Genomic DNA, 21,679 nt, shown 5'->3' with positions numbered 1-21,679 from the left:
CAAACAGCAGAACTCGGGATTGACCGATTATCGGCGCCAATATTTGGCATTTTGACGAATATCGGTACCGGCCTCTTATCTGTATCAGCCTTTTTTATATTGATAATAAATAGTAATATTCAGATCCATTTTCTACATTTTTTTAAAATCATTTTTAATGTAACAACCATCAAACAAATGTATTTTTTAATCCAATTTGCCCATATAAAACTGGTTATTTTGACTCATGTGCAGCCCTGCTCTCTGCCTTCAGCATTGCCCTGCCCACGGCGCAATCTGATTGGCTACGCAAACCAAGCACGGGAAAGAGGCAGGGCCAATCAGAAGCTGAGGTATTTTACAGAATTCTGCAGGGTTCTCAAACACAACGGAGAGAAAAGCGTGGCGAAACTCCAGTGGTTGTACATACAGTGTGTGTTGAAATTACGTAGACACATACAAACTTAAATTAGCCTCCCAGTCGTCTACATCACTGTTTTCTGCAAGCACCCCGCTCGAGGGCCACTCAAAAATATCTGTTTCTCAGCTGTGGCCCATATGTGCCGCAGCGGCACTCATTGTAATACACTTCTTCACCACTTGCGGCAGTAACGACAATATCAACCCGGCTCCAGAAGAAGTCTAGAGCACAATTTTTAAGCGCAAAAATTATGGCCAAAGTAGTGAAGATGTATTTTAATTTGCAGTTTAATTTTATTAATTTATTCAATTTATTTTAGCACTTAATATTGTGCTTGAATATGATGTTATTTATGAGTACCTTCTTCTGCAGTATGTTTGGTTAGTACTTACTATTTCCTAAGCAGCCTGACCTAAACCAAAGGTTTATGTGTAGAGATGTCCGATAATGGCTTTTTTGCCGATATCCAATATTGTACAACTCTTAATTACCGATTCTGATATCAACCGATACCGATATATAGTCATGGAATTAACACATTAGTATGCCTAATTTTGTTGTGATGCCCCGCTGGATGCATTAAACAATGTAACAAGGTTTTCCAAAATAAATCAACTCAAGTTATGGAAAAAAATGCCAACATGGCACTGCCATATTTATTATTGAAGTCACAAAATGCATTATTTTTTTTAACATGCCTCAAAACAGCAGCTTGGAATTTGGGACATGCACTCCCTGAGAGAGCATGAGGAGGTTGAGGTGGACAGGGGAAGAGGGACGGGGGGATGGGGGTGTATATTGTAGCGTCCCGGAAGAGTTAGTGCTGCAAGGGGTTCTGGGTATTTGTTCTGTTGTGTTTATGTTGTGTTACGGTGTGGATATTCTCCCGAAATGTGTTTGTCATTGTTTGGTGTGGGTTCACAGTGTGGCGCATATTTGCAACAGTGTTAAAGTTGTTTATACGGCCACCCTCAGTGTGACCTGTATGGCTGTTGACCAAGTATGCGTGGCATTCACTTGTGTGTGTCAAAAGCCGTAGATATTATGTGACTGGGCCGGCACGCAAAGGAAGTGCCTTTAAGGTTTATTCGCGCTCTGTACTTCTCCCTACGTCCGTGTACACAGTGGCGTTTTAAAAATTCATTCATTTTACTTTTTGAAACAGATACCGATAATTTTGGAACCGATACCGATAATTTCTGATATTACATTTTAAAGCATTTATCGGCAGTCCGATGTTATCGAACATCCCTATTTATGTGTTAAAGAAATAATCATCTTAGCGATTAACACATGGTTTAATATTATTTGACAAGTTTGTTAACTGTAAGTATGTTATACCGTATTTTCCGCACTATAAGGCGCACCTAAAAACCACAATTTTTCTCAAAAGCTGACAGTGCGCCTAATAACCCGGTGCGCTTTATTACGATTCATTTTCATAAAGTTTCGGTCTCGCAACTTCGGTAAACAGCCGCCATCTTTTTTCCCGGTAGAACAGGAAGCGCTTCTTCTTCTACGCAAGCAACCGCCAAGGAAAGCACTCGCCCCCATAGAACAGGAAGCGCTTCACCCGCCCCCATAGAACAGGAAGCGCTTCACCCGCCCCCGGAAGAAGAAGAAAAAACGCGCGGATATCACCGTACGTTTCATTTCCTGTTTACATCTGTAAAGACCACAAAATGGCTCCTACAAAACGATCCGGTTCATAAAAAGACGCAATCTCTCCATCCGCACACGGATTACTACCGTATTTCACAGCAACTGAACCGCACTGTGGAACGGGAGCACGTACGGTGAATATTCGCTCCACAGGGAATGAGAAGTCATCCTTCACTGTGGTTCTAGCTTGCCATGCTAACTTCCACCCATCCAAAAGAGACCTTTCCAGCCGGCGTCATCATAAAAGCTAACTCGAAGGGATGGATGGATGAAGAAAAGATGAGCGAGTGGTTAAGGGAAGTTTACGCGAAGAGGCCGGCTGGCTTTTTTCACACAGCTCCGAAGGCGAACACACCTTCACTAAGACGGGCAGATAGCGCCGGTCGACATACGCCAACATCTGCCAGTGGATCGTAAATGCCTGGGCAGATAGTTTCGGTCACAACTGTGGTCCGACCTTTCCGGAAGGCAGGATTCACAGAACTGCTGGACAACAGTGACACTGACTCCGGTGACTTCGACGAGACGGAACCGGCCATTTTGGATCCCGTATTCGCCCAACTTTTCAATTCGGACACCGAAGACGAAGAATTCGAAGGATTTACGAATGAAGAATAACTTCAGAAGGTGAGCGCTATGTTTATTTTGTGTGTTGTGACATTAACGTTCGAGCAACATTATGTTGCTATTGTTCTACACCATTTTGAATTTTACTATGTTTGTGATTGCACATTTGCGTACATTTTGGGACAGAGTTGTTAGAACGCTGGTTTTCAATATATTATTAAAGTTTGACTGAACTATCTGACTTTTTTTGACATTCACTTTAGCGCAGCGTTTTTTTGACATTCACTTTAGCGCAGCGTAGGCGCGGCTTTTAGTCCGGGGCGGCTTATTGGTGGACAAAATTATGAAATATGTAATTCATAGAAGGTGCGGCTAATAATCCGGTGCGCCTTATAGTGCGGAAAATACGGTATATAAATATTGAATACAATTAAAATCAAGAGTAAGATTACCAATTCAGTGTGAATATTTGAGTGGGCCTCTCTGTAGTGGAAAAGTTGAGCCCTAAGGTCAAACAGGTTAAGAACCCCTGCTCTACATGTGACAACTATTAGTAACGTCACTATGAGCACAATACCGTTAAAAACTTCATGAACATTATCGGCGGCTCTCCTAGCTTGTACGTTGACGTGAATGAAAATATCGATATAGAAACAGCCCGTTAGAGTAGAAGCATGTTTGTGTGATTGAAAGATTAAAAATGTCAAACTGAACTCAGTCTGGTTTTACTGCAGGGACACACAAAAAGGATAGATAATAGTTTCTGCAACACGAAAAGCTGCAGAACTGCAAAGCACAGTTGTCATGCAAGATTCGTATCCCTGAAATATTTTATATATGCTGCTATATACAGTATACACGTGTGTGCATGTGTGTGTGTGTAGGCTAGGGATGTCCCGATCCAGGTTTTTGCACTTCCGATCCGATACCGATATTGTTTTTGCATTTCCGATCCGATACAGATACTGACCGATACCGATACTGGCCTATCCGAGCATGTATTAAAATTTAAAGTTATTTAGCCTACTTAGTTGTCAGAATCATGTTGAAAAGGGTTTTAGTACTCTTGATAACAACTAGCCAGCTGAATTAGGGGAGTTTGAATAATACACAATGGTTGGTAACAAGAAACTGACCTGTTTATTCAAGGATAAACACAAAATAGACAAAATTATACATGACAAAAAGAAATGGCATCATTGAACTAGGGCTGGACGATATGGCCTTTTTTTAATATTGCGATATTTTAAGGCCATATTGCGATACACATTATATATCTGGATATTTTGCCTTAGCCTTGAATGAACACTTGATGCATATAATCACAGCAGTATGATGATTCTATGTGTTTTGATTGATTGATTGAGACTTTTATTAGTAGGTTGCACAGTGAAGTACATATTCCGTACAATTGACCACTAAATGGTAACACCCCAATAAGTTTTTCAACTTGTTTAAGTCGGGGTCCACTTAAATTGATTCATGATACAGATATATACTATCAGATATATACTATCATCATAATACAGTCATCACACAAGATAATCACATTGAATTATTTACATTATTTATAATCCAGGGTGTGGAGGGGGGCGCCGGATGTAAGTGTCAAAAAGACAGCCAAAAGAGTTTGATATGCGAGCACCTTAGAGGGAGCGTTGCTCGCACGGCTGCGCTAGCATCACAGCTAACGTGAGCCATGCTGCTACCTATCTGCTGGGAGAGGACGTATACGTATGTGACGTATGACGTGACAGTATGTGACGTGTGTAAGAAGGTGCGCTTGTCTGTCTGTGAGAGGGAGACACAGGAAAGAGTGAGAAGAGCCTGTCGTGTAATGCCAGCAGCTAAAAGCAACTGCGTGAGATTCCACATACGTGTGGATGTGTTGAAGGTGTGCTGGAAAAAGCGGAACGGAAATTACGGAGCAGCAGAAAAGTGGAATGTATTATTTAAATCGGTGCGTTGGAAAACACGGACCGGAGTTTTTTTTTAAACTGGATCTGGATCGGCATTTTCCCATGCCTTGCCGATACGCAATTTTTGGCAAATATCGGCAGCCAATCCGATCCAAATATCGGATCGGGACATCCCTAGTGTAGGCTGCCTGATAATGCATAATAATACAAACTGTGGATTGTTACAATCATGCCTTGATACCATATGTTAATAATGTAACCTATGATATTTCTATCTAAAAATGATTTTGATGATGTGTACATTATGTTGTAGAATGACAATGTCTCAAACATATTTAACATTTTGGAAAAAAGTTTAATAATGCTTGGTGATCAGCACGCTAATGGTTTGACAATATCAAAACTTGTGAATTTGGAATCATTTCATCAATCACAGTTGACGTTATTAAGGGATACAAATTATTTCAGCCTGTGTTTGTGGCAGGGATAAAAATTATTTCAGAGATTCAAAACTTTAAGGAGATATCTATTTATAATTGCATTAAATATTATAAGAGATGCTAATGTGCCAAAGAACTGTCTGTTTTTAAATAAACATGCTTCTGGTATTGAAATAAAAGTGTTGGAGTTATAGTACCGGGTATTTAAAATTTTGACACACCTGATGTCACAGTGTTTCCCACACATTCATTTATTCGTGGCGGCCCGCCACGAAAGAATTACGTCCGCCACAAATGGATTTTTCGGCTTTTGACTCGCTTGACCGCTCATAAAAGCAATGGGACTCTGTCTGTGAATGTACCTTGTAGTTACAACTCCGGTGCAGTAGGTGGCGGTAGCCTACTATGCATTGTAACTCCGCCAATAGCACTTAATTCACCTGGTGGGCCAGAAGAAGAAGACGAAGACGAAGACGGACGGGCGAGATCAAAATACGAGGGTAATATAGGTTATAGGTAGATAGGTTATAGCTGCATCGCTCGCGGCTCGTCATATATTTAACGTTAATCCGCGAGTTCACCGAGCGTTTCACTGACGGTGAGCAGCCTGACGCTGCTTCATTAACACCGCCGCTGTTTGACTCGGGGTCCGGGGCAGACGCACGTAATAACAATCACCTGTTTTCATACCGACGAGCTAACGTGTCCAGGTTATAACCCTGTTGTCGATAAACACACGTGGAGACGGTGCTTCAGATACTACATTAATACTCAAGCTAAAATGTCCACTGCACCATGTGAATGCAATGAAAAGAATAAAATCTGAGCCAACCCGCTGTTAAAATGTTGTCCAGGTTAATGTTTTGGCCATTAAAGGCCCTTCATTTCAAGATTTCAACTGTGATCGGGCTTTAAACAGGTGGCTGACCTGTTCAGATGGGTGTAACTGCTACTGGTCAAATAATGTGAAATAGCATTTAATTTTACATGTATGCAATGCCATTTAAATGTAATTATAGATAACAATAATAATAAATACTGTGTAGTGTTGTAAATAGTCAACGGGAAGGATTTTAGTAAGATATAAGCCATGAGCACTACACAGCCAGAAAAAAACCTAGGCAGGACAAGTAAAAATATTGGGACAAGTAGATTTGAGAAGTCGGGCAAGTAGAAAAATTAGGGCGGAGGGAACAGGTGAGACTCAGCAAACACTGAAAAATAAAGCAGGGTCAGATCAGAAATGCACTTTTCTCATGAAAAGGGTCCTAATTTATATTCTTATGTGCCTTATAGAGAGGACCACGACAAAACATCCACCTCTGCCTCTGTTTCACTTTATGTTGCTGGTAAATAATATGGTTGTAGTAGTAGGCTAAAGTTAAATTATTTAGTATGCACTAATTAAAGGGGCAGAGCTTCAAGAGACATTTTAGCTTTTATATTTTATAAGATATATTTTTTTGTAAGAACCACAATTAATAAATATATTTCAGTGAATAACTAATTGTTCAAATCTGTATATAAATATGTACATAAAGTGTTGTAATTATATTCCAACTCCGCGTTCTTCTTGGTCATCGCCGCTGCCGCCGCCACCCCCCACCCACACCACCACAAATAGATGCCTGCCCTGTGGGAAACACTGTGTCACTTTTACTGTAAATAAAGATTGGCTCCAAATATCTGTTATCGGCCTCATTCACTACTAATAATTGGTATTGGCCCAGAAAAAAACATATCGGTCGATCTCAAAGCAGAACACAACAACAATAATTTCAGTTACTTACCCTCGCTTAACTTTGGTGAAGTCAAAGGCAACCTGTCTGTATGAGACGGCTTTCTCATTTAGGTAGCGACTATACCGCCGGATAAAGGTGGACATGTCATACCCTGAAATGAACAGAGGATTACCGACTTTAACATGTGTTACATGGTATAACATGATAGTTTGATGAGTGTTACCTTGCAGGCCACTTTTGTCCAAAAAATTACTGAGGTTAAATAGTGTGTTCCTCGATGCCAGGTACTGCACAAAACGCTGCAAATAAGAGTGTTGAAAAATGCTTACTAGAAACCATTAATTTATTCATGCATGCTCACATAATCAGCCTTTTCTCTTAACACTGCTGATATCTGTCCAGTGTTTTGAAATAATCTGGGGGGGTCATGGCTCACCTCATTTCCATACACCATAAGGTGGTGTGTAGTGATCAATGACTTGAACACAACCACCCAGCTGGTGTTGGTGGTCCTCTCAAACAGCGAGTCAGCCAGTTGGGGAATGTTCACATTCATCTCATTGGTGCAGTGGATCAAGTCTGAGACAAGAAAGCAACAAAAAGTTGTGATATGCAAACACAAAGCAGTAAACTATGTAATGCTAATCTACATATAATTAGACAATAACTAATGTCAACTGTCCTGTAGAAGTGAATCATTTTATTATTATCTACACCAGTGTTTTTCAACCACTGTGCCGTGAGATACAGTCTGGTGTGCCGTGGCACATTATGTAGTTTCACCTATTTAGATCTCGGCAGAGTAACCGTGTAATACTTATGCAGAGTAACCGTGTAATACTTATGCATATCAGTAGGTGACAGCCGGTAGCAAATTGCTTTGTAGATGTTGGAAACACGTCGTGTGAGACGACGATGGTTGGTCGTGATCATAATATGCAGACGACAGCGGGAGGCAGTGTGCAGGTAAAAAGGTGTCTAATGCTTAAACCAAAAATAAACAAAAGGTGAGTGCCCCTAAGAAAAGGCATTAAAGCTTAGGAATGGCTATGCAGAACGAAACTAAAACTGAACTGGCTACAAAGTAAACAAAAACAGAATGCTGGACGACCGCAAAGACTTACAGCGTGTGGAGCAGAGATTGCGTCCACATGACATGACAATCAATGTACGCAAAGAAGGATAAAAACAACTGAAATATTCTTGATTGCTAAAACAAAGTAGATGCGGAGAATATCGCTCAAAGGAAGAAATGAAACTGCAACAGGAAAATACAGACAAAACAGGAAAAGCCACCAAAATAGGAGCGCAAGACATGAACTAAAACACTACGCACGGGAAAACAGCAAAAAAAACTCAAAATAAATCACGTCGTGATGTGACAGGTGGTGACAGTACACCTACTTTGAGACAAGAGTTATAGTGATGCAAGCTTGGTTATGGTTTAAAGTTATATCCAACAATTGCGACAACGACTTAATATTGTCTATGGAGTTTCATTTGTTAATGATTTCTGCTGGTGGTGTGCCTCCTGATTTTTTCAATGAAAAAAAATGCGCCTTGGCTCAAAAAAGTTTGAAGAACACTGATCTACACAGCCTAAAAATACCCAAAGTAGGATTTACCAAGGAGCTTTTAGTATTTCGCCTTTTCAGGGTGCAGGCTTCACCTTCAAAGCTGTGCTCGTGGTCTTTTTTTTAAACCCGAGAGGTGACGTTATTAATAATTTCTAAACACATGTTGAGCCCATGAGCAAGCGAACACCTGCTGCTGCTGATGGAATATGAATAGATAGTAAAGTGACGGCAGAGGAGGGCTAAATTGAATTTTACATGCCTGGACCAAAAAAGGTTGTGCTATGCATTTGTCTTACATAGATCACAACGTGCATGTGAGCAACAAGAACCAAGTTCTTCTGAAAATATGCAGCGTTCCCTTGTTTATTTTGTGACACCAACACAAAGGGTTACCCGTAATGGCATAAAATGAAACATGTCGTGGAAACTATTGAACTGGAATGGTACCTTATTGTTACACAGATGAGCGTTAGGCTCTGTCCTGGCCTGCTCATTACAATGCGGCTAATTCTCCAAAAAGTTGAAATGTTTTAAACTCCCACTTTTTGACTTAACTCCCTGAAGCCCAGAGGAAAGGTCAACACCAGACCCTTCCTTAATCTAACTATGTTAGTTTGTGTGACTAATGGAAACGCATATTGAGTGCTTTGCGCACACTATAAACAAAGAGCGAGCAAACAGAGCTAGCTTGGCGGGGGAGACGAGTGTCCGCTCTCCTTCATTTGAGTTCCACAGACAATGTGCCGTGTGTATGTCCAAGCAGGCTAAACCGTCAATCATGGATGCCAAGATGCGACAGAAAAGCATTTGGACACACCGCTTCCACCTGCAGCAAGACGCCACTGTGAGCCGCCCATAGATAAAACAATACAGCCAAGTCATTGATAGACTTAACAGGAATATCAGAGATGCACAAGCAGAAGCTCATCAAAAAAGAAATTTTTATAATAATTACTTTAATTTAACTTTTATATTTAAATGGAAAATGGATTATGCTTGTATCGCACCTTTCTACCTTCAAGGTACTCAAAGCACTTTGACACTTTTTCCACATTCACACACTGATGGCAGGAGCTGCCATGCAAGGCACTGACCACGTCCCATCAAGAGCAAGGGTGAAGCGTCTTGCCCAAGGAGACAACGGACATGACTACTAGGATGGCAGATACTGGGATCGGACCTGGAACTCTGAAGTTGCTGACACGACCGCTCTACCATCCGACCCATGTTATTTTACCATTTGTATTTTTTTAATTTAGTTTTTATTTTATGGAAACAAGTTCAACAGGTAAAAGCAATCAAAAGTGTAGGTAATCCATGCAAAGTTATAAAAGACTTCAAAGTGCAGCTACATTGTTTTGTGACCCAGTCAAATAAAAATAAACATTTCCAGTAGAGATGTCCGATAATGGCTTTTTTTGCCGATATCCGATATTGTCCAACTCTTAATTACCGATTCCGATATCAACCGATACCGATATATACAGTCGTGGAATGAACACATTATTATGCCTCATTTTGTTGTGATGCCCCGCTGGATGCATTAAACAATGTTTAACAAGGTTTTCCAAAATAAATCAACTCAAGTTATGGAAAAAAATGCCAACATGGCACTGCCATATTTATTATTGAAGTCACAAAGTGCATTATTTTTTTTAACATGCCTCAAAACAGCAGCTTGAAATTTGGGACATGCTCTCTCTAAGAGCATGAGGAGGTTAAGGTGGGCGGGGTTGAGGTGGGGGGTTGTCGGGTAGGGGGTAGCGGGGGGTGTATATTGTAGCGTCCCGCAAGAGTTAATGCTGCAAGGGGTTCTGGGTATTTGTTCTGTTGTGTTACGGTGTGGATGTTCTCCCGAAATGTGTTTGTCATTCTTGTTTGGTGTGGGTTCACAGTGTGGCGCATATTTGTAACAGTGTTAAAGTTGTTTATACGGCCACCCTCAGTGTGACCTGTATGGCTGTTGAGCAAGTATGATTTGCATTCACTTCTGTGTGTGAAAAGTCGTAGATATTATGTGATTGGGCCGGCACGCAAAGGAAGTGCCTTTTAAGGTTTATTGGCACTCAGTACTTCACCCTACGTCCGTGTACACAGTGGCGTTTTAAAAAGTCATAAATTTTACTTTTTGAAACAGATACCGATAATTTTGAAACCGATACCGATAATTTCCGATATTATATTTTACAGCAATTATCGGCCGATAATATCGGACATCCGTAATCAAAAGTGTAGGTAATCCATGCAAAGTTATAAAAGACTTCAACGTGCAGCGACATTGTTTTGTGACCCAGTTAAATAAAAATAAAAAACATTTTACTTTTCCAGCCATATATTTTTCTTAAAAGCACTGTCAGGAATTCTGGGCCCCATAACCTCCCACCACACTCAACACCTGCCAGGAGCCCTTGAAATTGTCCCCACTTTACCACCCTACACGGCTTAAAATTGTTAAAATCTCATCCCATTCTGGTGATCTCAATATCGTGTATCATCTCGTGAGGAGTGTATCATCACACCCCCAGTCCAGAGTATTTGGACAGTGACGGTTTCATTGTTTACATACCGTCACAATGGATTTGAAACCAACTTTGAGCTTTATATTAAGAGGTTCACCCAAAATATGTCCTGTAACAATTAAGCCGCACGCACGGGACTTTTGGAGAGTGACATGAAAACACGTATCGCTCTTCTCAAGAGCAGCGGGTGATGCTGTGGATCCCTCCCCCACGGAGAAGCACTCCCAGGCGTTTCCGTCTAGTGACACAAAAACGACATCAGAACATTTGCTTGTAAATCTAAACATGTATAACCTTTTACTGTTTGCTAACAGTACTGATGACGGAGTGCACATGCAAACATTTTGATACTGGTCAAGTTTCTCAACTTATTCAAGACGAATAGCAACAGAGAAAATTACTTTTAATAAATTAACTTTGGCGAATAGTAACAGACTTCCAGATCCGTGCAATATCCCAAAGTGGGTGTAAAACGTAAATAAGTAGACAAACATCCAGTGGCTAGATGTGGTCTGAATCGAACATAAGTTTAATGACATAGGCTGTAAAAGGTTTTATTTGTTATTTTATTTACTCCTTTCTTTGCCAAATTGAACAATTAGGACATCCCATCTGTATAGCCAGAACCTCCTGTCCGAGTGTCTAACGTATCTTTATATTTGCATGGCTGTTAAAAAAAATGTTTGTACAGTTATTAAATTCACTACAGGAGTAATAATTTTATAATTGCAACAAATTTGCCCTGAAACCGGCTGATTCGATTCCCATAATGTCTTATGAGGAATATCCGAGCAACTCACAACAGATAAATGTTTGTCTATGTACAATTACAGTGTTGGCGTTAACGCACGTTTTGTGTCTTTTTACGCATTAAAATCAGAAAGGACGCGAAATTCCAGAAGTCCACTCATCCCCAAGACGCGGCTTTTTTATTTATTTTTTAACCGCGGTTCATTTATTCCGCCAGTGTTTTGTTTACCGTATTTACCGGACTATAAGGATTGAGCTTACCCACCTCAAAGCTTTTGAATCATTGAAACGGGTGAAAATGGTCTTATTAGATGGAAGATGTCAAGAAAAGCTGTCACACTGTATGACCATGACCAATTTTAATGATCTTATAGATTTCAAACACCCCATATATGAATGAATGAAGGGCATTCTTACTCAACAGCCATACGTGTCACACTAAGGGTGGCCGTATTAACAACGCCAACACTGTCATTACCATGTGCCATATTGTAAAACCGAACTCAACAACAATGACAAACACATTTTGGGAGAATATTTGCACCGAAACACAACATAAGCACAACAGAACAAATACCCAGAATTCCCTGTAGTACCAACTCTTCCAGGATGCTACACTATTTTATTTGGTACAGGGTGTAATTATAAGTGTGACCAGTAGATGGCAGTCAAACATACGAGATAAGTCTCAAGTAAACAAAACCAACATTTTAAAAATGTTCCATTGAAAATATAGAACATTACACACGGCGCTCAAAAATCTATCAAACTGTTTTAGTAGTAAACATTTTAATGCCATTTCTAATATAAAGTAGTGTAAAGTTCTTACTTATAACTATCAGTAAACTCACCATGAAAGCATTAAAACATACCGGTGTAGTGAGTTTACATTAATCACCCAAGGAACTTTAGTTATTAGAGAGTTCTGGTCGGACGGTTTTTCACAGGACACATTTCCGGTGTGGTTGTTTCCGGATGAGGAGATGCTGCTCCGTTATTGATTGAAGTAAAGTCTGAATGTCATTAAAACAGTTAGCTCCATCTTTTGACACTTCTTCCACTCCCGTTCTTGCACCCTGCACCGCTACAACAAAGATGACGGTGAAAAGACGCTATCAATGTGGACCCGGACTTAAACAAGTTGAAAAACTTATTCGGGAGTTACCATTTAGTGGTCAATTGTACGGAATATGTACTTCACTGTGCAATCTACTAATAAAAGTTTCAATCAATCAATCAAAGGTGAGCGACGTAAATAAGACAAAACGGCGCATCTTGAAGCGACTGTCAGAAAGCGGCTCTGTAAAACATCATCTATGCAACATTTTGACCAAAGAACCACCATTACATGTTATGTAGACCACAAGAAAGTATTTTACATTTAGGAAAAAAATAAATAATATGACTCTTTTAATGTGCCCTATAATCCGGCGCGCCTAATACATGAAAAAAGCTTAAAAATAAACCATTCATCGGCAGTACGCCTGATGGTCCGGACAATAAAGTATATTTGCCGGGTCAAATTATACTTTTTTTTTTGGTCAACTTCAAAGTAATGTACTTTCTGGTACAGTTTCTTCAATTTTGATTCACCGAAAGTTTAATCGATCACAAATACGGCATTATTTTTTTAATGAATCAAGTAATGTTTACGACAACTTTTTCCCAAAACAATACAGAGTGTGAGATATAACAGGATAATGCATACATTTATCATTTGTTTTCTAAACGGTTACAAAAAAGTGGGACCCCAAAAAGTTACTGTGGGACCCCATTTTTATGACTTGATGGGGTCCCTGGTAACCCATTTTGAAGGTTCCTAGCGCCAACTCTGAATTAGTTAAAATATTTTGAAAGCTACTTTACTTTGGTAGTTCTATTAAAAATGTAAACATTACATTAAAGATTCACTGCCCACAAATTGCTTCAATAATGTCATGTCAACACTCTTCTCATCATTTGATAAACTGTGAGTGCTCCTTGCTGCATTTTCAACACATTCAAATTCGGCCTTATTTCTATTAAATAGTGTGTTGAATTATCAATCAATCAATCAATCAATGTTTATTTATATAGCCCTAAATCACAAGTGTCTCAAAGGGCTGCACAAGCCACAACGACATCCTCGGTATAGCCCACATAATTAATGTTTTCTCCTCACTGACAAGCTCATAGGGACACTGCCAGAGATCAGTAAATCATACATGTGCTGTCCCACTTCTTCACCACTCGTATTTTTTTTATTTTTTTTACATCCGCATGCAGTGATGAGGGATGCGAGTTAAAAGATGCCGCCACCCCCGTTGACGCTAGCGACCAATGCCATCCGCAGCACGGATCAGATTGACAGGGCGTGAGGTGGGGGTGATTAGGCCTCCCTTACCGTCCTATATTTGACTCCCTCAAAAGGCGAGGGACTCTAAGTAGGACATGGTAACCTTCACCAGAAGCGGCGTTAGCATGGGTGACTGGCTGCACTGCCTAGTGAAGAGCGAGGACGACAAATATGGAGGAGGAACTGACAGCGCCGCCATGTCACAGTGCATATTCAGTTTTTGACTTTCGCTTTAAATAGTATCATGACTGTGTTCATGTCACAGGCTGTAAAGTGCATCAAAACACAAATACATTACAATATTTATGATATACTATAAATCATACTTTAAATCTCCAAACTAAGGTTAAAATTTTACAGATTACAAAAGAGATGACACACGTAAGGAATGATATGAATCATGTTACGTGTATTTGTGCTCAAAGTACACTGACACACGCTCACACACACAGTACAAAGTCAAACAACTCATGACACCTCCGGGGGAGTCACCCGAGCAGGACAACAGGTGTGCAACCTGCAACATAAGGGGGACTATAGGCATTAAAACAACACGCATAATCCAAAGTACTCAAACATAGTACCTCTATTGTTGAATTAGTCACCCAACAACTTTGACTCTGAGCAATTTGACCATATAATAATTACCATCTCTAATGCAGTGTTTTTCAACCAGTGTGCCGTGCGATACAGTCTGGTGTGCCGTGGGAAATTATATAATTTCATTTAATTGGGTTAAAAATATTTTTTGCAAACCAGTAATTATAATCCGCAAATAATGGGCCGTTGTTGAGTGTCTGTGCTGTCTAGAGCTCGGCAGACTTACCACGTTACAATCTTCCATATCAATAGGTGGCAGCCGGTAGCTAATTGCTTTGTTGATGTCGGGAACATGGTTTGTCGTGATCACAAGATGCGGACGACAGCAGGAGGCAGTGTGCAGGTAAAAACGTATCTAACGCTTAAACCAAAAATAAACAAAAGGCGAGTGAGAAAAGGCATTGAAGCTTAGGGATGGCTATGCAGAACGAAACTAAAACTGAACTGGCTACAAAGTAAACAAAAACAGAATGCTGGACGACAGCAAAGACTTACAGCGTGTGGAGCAGACGGTGTCCACAAAGTACATCCGTACATGACATGACAATGTCCACACAAAGAAGGATAAAAAAAAAACAAAAAAAAAACGTATAGTCTAGATTGCTAAAAACAAAGCAGGTGCGGGGAATAGCGCTCAAAGAAGACATGAAACTGTTACAGAAAATACCAACAAAACAGGAAAAGACACTAAAAAAGGAGTGCAAGACAAGAACTATAACACTGCACACAGGAAAACACCAAAAAACTCGAAATAAATAACGCCGTGATGTGACAGGTCGTAACAGTAGACCTACTTTGAGACAAGAGATATAGTGGATGCATGCTTGGTTATGATTTAAAGTCACATCTAATCGAGAATGACGACTTTTTACTGTCAATATCGGCTGATGAGTTTCATTTTTTAATGATTTCTACTGGTGGTGTGCCTCTGCATTTTTTTCAATGAAGAAAATGTGCCTTGGCTGAAAAAAAGGTTGGAAAACACTGCTCTAATGCAGTGGTCCCCGACCTTATTTGCACCACGGACCGGTTTAATGTAGGCATTATTTTCAGGGACCGGCTTTCCACTTGTGCCAGATAAATAGAGCAAAAATAAGTGCAAGAAAAATACAACTCACTATAATGTTGAATTAGCCCTGGACTTGTTTCTTTGCAATGACATGCAGATGGAAATCAGCCTTTGGCTACAATCGGTCACATTTATATTGTATACGTCCATTAATGTCATGTCACAAAGTTATAAAAATATAACAAATGGAAAATTCCTATGGAGGAGTTTTATTGATAAAAAAAGTGAAGTGAAGTGAAGTACATTTATATAGCGCTTTTTCTCAAGTGACTCAAAGCGCTTTACATTGTGAAACCCAATATCTAAGTTACATTTAAACCAGTGTGGGTGGCACTGGGAGCAGGTGGGTAAAGTGTCTTGCCCAAGGACACAACGGCAGTGACTAGGATGGCGGAAGCGGGGATCGAACCTGCAACCCTCAAGTTGCTGGCACGGCCGCTCTACCAACCGAGCTATACCAATGACTGTCACACACACACACTAGGTGTGGTGACATTATCCTCTGCATTTGACCCATCACCCTCACTCCCTGGGAGGTGAAGGGAGCATTGAGCATTTTTTTTTGATTGATTGAAACTTTTATTAGTATTTTGTACAGTACAGTACTTATTCCGTACATCCATCCATCCATCCATTTTCTACCGCTTATCCCTTTTGGGGTCGCGGGGGGTGCTGGAGCCTATCTCAGCTACAATCGGGCGGAAGGCGGGGTAAACCCTGGACAAGTCGCCACCTCATCACAGGACCAACACAGATAGACAGACAACATTCACACTCACATTCACACACTAGGGCCAATTTAGTGTTGCCATTCAACCTATCCCCAGGTGCAATTGACCACTAAATGGTAACACCCGAATACGTTTTTCAACTTGTTTAAGTCGGGGTCCACGTAAGTCAATTCATGGTACAAATATATACTATCAGCATAATACAGTCATCACACAAGTTAATCATCAGAGTATATACATTGAATTATATACATTATTTACAATCCGGGGGGGGGGGGGGGGGGGGGGGTAGGATGTGGAGGGGGGGGGGGCGAAGAGGTTAGATATGGTTGATATCAGCACTTCAGTCAACAATTGCATCATCTGAGAAATGGACATTGAAACAGTGTAGGTCTGACTTCGTAGGATATGTACAGCGAGCAGTGAACATAGTGAGCTCAGAAAGCATAAGAACAAGTACCGTATTTTTCGGAGTATAAGTCGCACCGGCCGAAAATGCACAATAAAGAAGGAAAAAAACATAAGTCGCACTGGAGTATAAGTCGCATTTTTTGGGGAAATTTATTTGATAAAACCTAACACCAAGAATAAACAATTGAAAGACAATTTAAAATAAATCAAGCATAGTGAACAACAGGTTGAATATGTACGTTATATGACGCATAAATAACCAACTGAGAATGTGCCTGGTATGTTAACATAACATATTATGGTAAGAGTCATTCAAATAACTATAACATATCGAACATGCTATACGTTTACCAAACAATCTGTCACTCCTAATCGCTAAATCCCATTTAATCTTATACGTCTAGTCTCTTACGTGAAAGAGCTAAATAATATTATTTGATATTTTACGGTAATGTGTTAATAATTTCACACATAAGTCGCTCCTGAATGTAAGTCGCACCTCCGGCCAAACTATGAAAAAAAACTGCGACTTACAGTCCGAAAAATACGGTTTATACATTTGATTATTTACAATCCGGGGAGGTGGGATGTGGTGGGGGGAGGGTGTTAAGTCTAGGGTTGAAGTTGCCTGGAGGTGTTCTTTTAGCGCGGTTTTGAAGGAGGATAGAGATGCACTGTCTTTTACACCTGTTGGGAGTGCATTCCATATTGATGTGGCATAGAAGGAGAATGAGTTTGGTGTGTCTCGTGGGCCAGGCGAAAGTTAAGTCGGAGAAAATGCATCCATGCATCCATCCATCCATTTTCTACCGCTTGTCCCTTTTTTGGGTCGCTGGAGCCTATCTCAGCTGCATTCGGGCGGAAGGCGGGGTACACCCTGGATAAGCCGCCACCTCATCACAGGGCCAACACAGATAGACAGACAACATTCACACACTAGGGCCAATTTAGTGTTGCCAATCAACCTATGCCCAGGTGCATGTATTTGGAGGTGGAAGGAAGCCGGAGTACCCGGAGGGAACCCACGCAGTCACGGGGAGAACACGCAAACTCCACACAGAAAGATCCCGAGCCCGGGATTGAACCCAGGACTGCCCAGGACCTTCGTATTTTGAGGCACATGCATCCATCAGTCCATCCATTTTCTACCACTTATTCCCTTTGGGGTCGCGGGGGGCTCTGTAGCCTATCTCAGCTACAATCGGGCGGAAGGCAGGGTACATCCTGGACAAGTCGCCACCTCATTGCAGGGCCAACACAGATAGACAGACAACATTCACACACTAGGGCCAATTTAGTGTTGCTAATCAACCTATGCCCAGGTGCATGTATTTGGAGGTGGGAGGAAGCCGGGGTACCCGGAGGGAACCCACGCAGTCACGGGGAGAACATGCAAACTCCACACAGAAAGATCCAGAGCCCGGGATTGATCCCAGGACTGCTCAGGACCTTCGTATTGTGAGGCACATGCATCCACCCATCCATCCATTTTCTACCGCTTATTCCCTTTGAGGTCGCGGGGGGCGCTGGAGCCTATCTCAGCTACAATCGGGCGGAAGGCGGGGTACACCCTGGACAAGTCGCCACCTCATCGCAGGGCCAACACAGATAGACAGACAACATTCACACACTAGGGCCAATTTAGTGTTGCCAATCAACCTATTCCAAGGTGCATATATTTGGAGGTGGGAGGAAGCCAGGGTACCCGGAGGGAACCCACGCAGTCACGGGGAGAACATGCAAACTCCACACAGAAAAATCCCGAGCCCGGGATTGAACCCAGGACTGCTCAGGACCTTCGTATTGTGAGGCACATGCAGTCGTTTATAAATTATTTAATGTTCCTCTGCGGCCTGCTACCAAATGCGTCACGTACCGCTACCGGTCCCGGACCGGTGGTTGGGGACCACTGCTCTAATGCACACAACAGGTTCAATTGATCACAATATCTTACAAAAAAAGTGCATTACGATTACTGTTATGGGGCTGGATTTACCATAATTACCAACTTATTATTTCTACAGCAATCTAACATATGTAGCAGGTGATACTGAGAGGGAAATCATATAATAAAATGTCAACTTGGGCCTTTGACTGTTGCAATAGTTTCACCTACTGGCTGTTAGCAACAAAACGCTGCTATATGTGCTTGGTATTCATTTTAATGTGTCGGTATTATATATAATTTGAACCCCGTATATACGTTAGTAGACACAAAAAGCAACCTATAGAAAAATATGCTGTTAATGTGCCTACATTTTTTAACGGTTTGAGTCCAACCTCCTTGATGAGAGCTAGCATGTTAGCTATCAGGCTTTTGCGGCCTAGTCGCCGTCAGCCACGAATCCAAGATGGTTTCAGCTTAAAAACAAGTTGTTTAAAAAGAGACATTTAAGCTCATACTCACAGTCTAAGTGCTTCTTTTTCGGGCCCATTATCTCGTGAGTGGTGGCCTTGCATACGGTTTTGGACACGGCGGATCCCGTTACACTGTGCTGGGCTGCCGTTATCCGGTCCGTGATGCTCTGCCCCGACATCTTCGCTCACTCGGTGCGACAAAAAAAAAAGCCTTCAAAAATAGCAGATCTGGCCGTTGTTTTATCTTCGTAAATGAGCCCTAGGAAGAAAAAAGTGACATAAATAATCCACCTACTACTGAAACCCGGCCGGACTCCTCCTTCCCTTCCCCGCCGTAGTGGAAGTATGCAATCAAAGCTAAGCTAGTCGAGTCAGGCTATTCTAATAAGGAGACAATAACAAATGTTACAATATGTCGTCGCGCCCCTAATTGCTGTCATAAGGGATGCGGTGTTTGCCACTTTCATTCCACTGTGGAACACACCGGATCCCCGCCTGCCAGCCAGCCTGCCTGCCTGCCTGCCTGTGTCAGTCTGCCGCCGCTCCGCCTCCCCGTACCGCCGCCACTAGCCGATAACAGCGCAATGGAGGAGGAGGAAGAAGGACGCAGACGGGGCCCGAGGTGGGGGGGAAATGGCGGAACTTGTCAGAGACAACGCGACGCCCCGCTGACCCAGGATCAGATGGGACACTGCCGGGCATACATGAGTCCAGTGTGGCGCAGGTGCACTATAACCGACCTCAATCCAGCTGAGGATACCGACAACAAAAAAAAAACCCGCACAAAATGCTCAATCACAGCTGCCCCAAATGACAGCATGACGCGTGTATTGATTGATTGTTAATTTTATGGATTAAATAGTGGTTTTAACAATAACATGTTTTATCTTGAAGGAATGGCAAGAGACATATGTTAATGATTTTATTTGTTTGGAACATGAAACATCACATGTCCGAAAGAAAAGTGGTAGGAAGAAGTAGAGTTTACTTGATCATGTTCACCAGTTACATTTTCGAACAGTGGGAGAATGTGCTTCAAAATGTTAAATAGCACTTTATTGCATGTTTTAAAAGGGGCTGTTAAAAACTTACTCAAAGTTACAATTTTTAGACCCAAAAATAAAAATAACTCCACCGGTTAGCTTTTATTACCATTAGTGGTTTGGCAGAAAATATCTTTTTTTAAAGTGGTTTATATTTTCCGCAATTACTAATTATATTGACTAAAATAGCTAGATTTTTTTAAGTGGCTATATTTTCCGCAATAACCACAATTACTAAAAAGCTTGTCGGCCCCAGAAATTAGTCCTAGAGACGGAACTACTACTACTACTACTTTTCTTTTGTGTTTTTGTTATGATATTATAAACATTATGCATTAATTGGAGAGCTAGTGGGCAGCCTAGGACAGAGTCCGCTCTCTTGTTCACTTTCTTGGGTCTGTTCTGGTCTATGGCCGGATGTGCATGAGTCCAGTGTGGCGCAGGTGCACTATAACCGACCTCAATCCAGCTGAGGATACCGACAACAACAAAAACCCGCACAAAATGCTCAATCACAGCTACCCCAAATGACAGGATGACGCGTGTATTGATTGATTGTTAATTTTATGGATTAAATAGTGGTTTTAACAATAAAATGTTTTATCTTGAAGGAATGGCAAGAGACACATGTTAATGATTTTATTTGTTTGGAACATGAAACATTACATGTCCGAAAGAAAAGTGGTAGGAAGAAGTAGAGTTTACTCGATCATGTTCACCTGTTACATTTTCGAACAGTGGGAGAATGTGCTTTAAAATGTTAAATAGCACTTTATTGCATGTTTTAAAAGGGGCTGTTAAAAACTTACTCAAAGTTACAATTTTTAGACCCAAAAATAAAAATAACTCCACCGGCTAGCTTTTATTACCATTAGTGGTTTGGCAGAAAATATATTTCTTTAAAGTGGTTTATATTTTCCGCAATTACTAATTGTATTGATTAAAAAAAGCTTGTCGGCCCCAGGAATTAGTTCAAGGGGCGCAACTACAACTACAACTTTTCTGTTGTGTTTTTGTTATGATAGAATAAACATTATGCATTAATTGGAGAGCTAGTGGGCAGCCTTGGACAGAGTTTGCTCTCTTGTTCACTTTCTTGGGTCTGTTCTGGTCTATGGCCGGATGTGCATGAGTCCAGTGTGGCGAAGGTGTACTGTAACTGACCTCAATCCAGCCGAGCAGAAAATACATATTTTTAAAGTGGTTTATATTTTCCACAATTACTAATTATATTGAATAAAAATAGCTAGATGTTTTTAAGTGGTTTTATTTTCCGCAATTACTAATTGTATTGATTAAAAAAAGCTTGTCGGCCCCAGGAACTAGTCCAAGAGACGCAACTACAACTACTACTTTTCTGTTGTGTTTTTGTTATGATATAATAAACATTATGCATTAATTGGAGAGCTAGTGGGCAGCCTAGGACAGAGTCCGCTCTCTTGTTCACTTTCTTGGGTCTGTTCTGGTCTATGGACGGGCATACATGAACTGACCTCAATCCAGCTGAGGATAACAACAACAACAAGAAAAAACCCGCACAAAATGCTCAATCACAG

General features: G+C 41.1%; 1 protein-coding gene across 14 annotated transcripts in view; it reads right to left on the bottom strand.

The window, feature by feature from the left end:
* Positions 1 to 19,867, bottom strand: part of LOC133614838 (phosphatidylinositol-binding clathrin assembly protein-like) — a 50,247-nt gene extending 30,380 nt beyond the window's left edge. For 2 of the 14 annotated variants that reach the window (XM_061973153.2, XM_061973154.2), the window contains exons 1-4: positions 19,130 to 19,863; positions 7,167 to 7,309; positions 6,954 to 7,029; positions 6,779 to 6,881 (exon numbers count right to left, since the gene is read on the bottom strand). In XM_061973153.2, the coding sequence (XP_061829137.1) occupies positions 6,779 to 6,881; positions 6,954 to 7,029; positions 7,167 to 7,309; positions 19,130 to 19,259 (452 nt within the window). In that variant the 5' untranslated portion in view covers positions 19,260 to 19,863. Of the gene's footprint in view, positions 1 to 6,778; positions 7,030 to 7,166; positions 7,310 to 19,129 lie in introns of all 14 variants that reach the window. The other 12 variants (XM_061973145.2, XM_061973146.1, XM_061973144.2 and 9 more) reach the window with 11 other exon arrangements.
* Positions 19,868 to 21,679: the final 1,812 nt, after the last annotated feature.

Source organism: Nerophis lumbriciformis, linkage group LG17 (genome assembly GCF_033978685.3).
Source record: "Nerophis lumbriciformis linkage group LG17, RoL_Nlum_v2.1, whole genome shotgun sequence".
Lineage (NCBI taxonomy): Eukaryota > Metazoa > Chordata > Actinopteri > Syngnathiformes > Syngnathidae > Nerophis > Nerophis lumbriciformis.
Note: the sequence above shows the minus strand (reverse complement) of the source record. Positions and strands in the feature narration are given on the sequence as shown.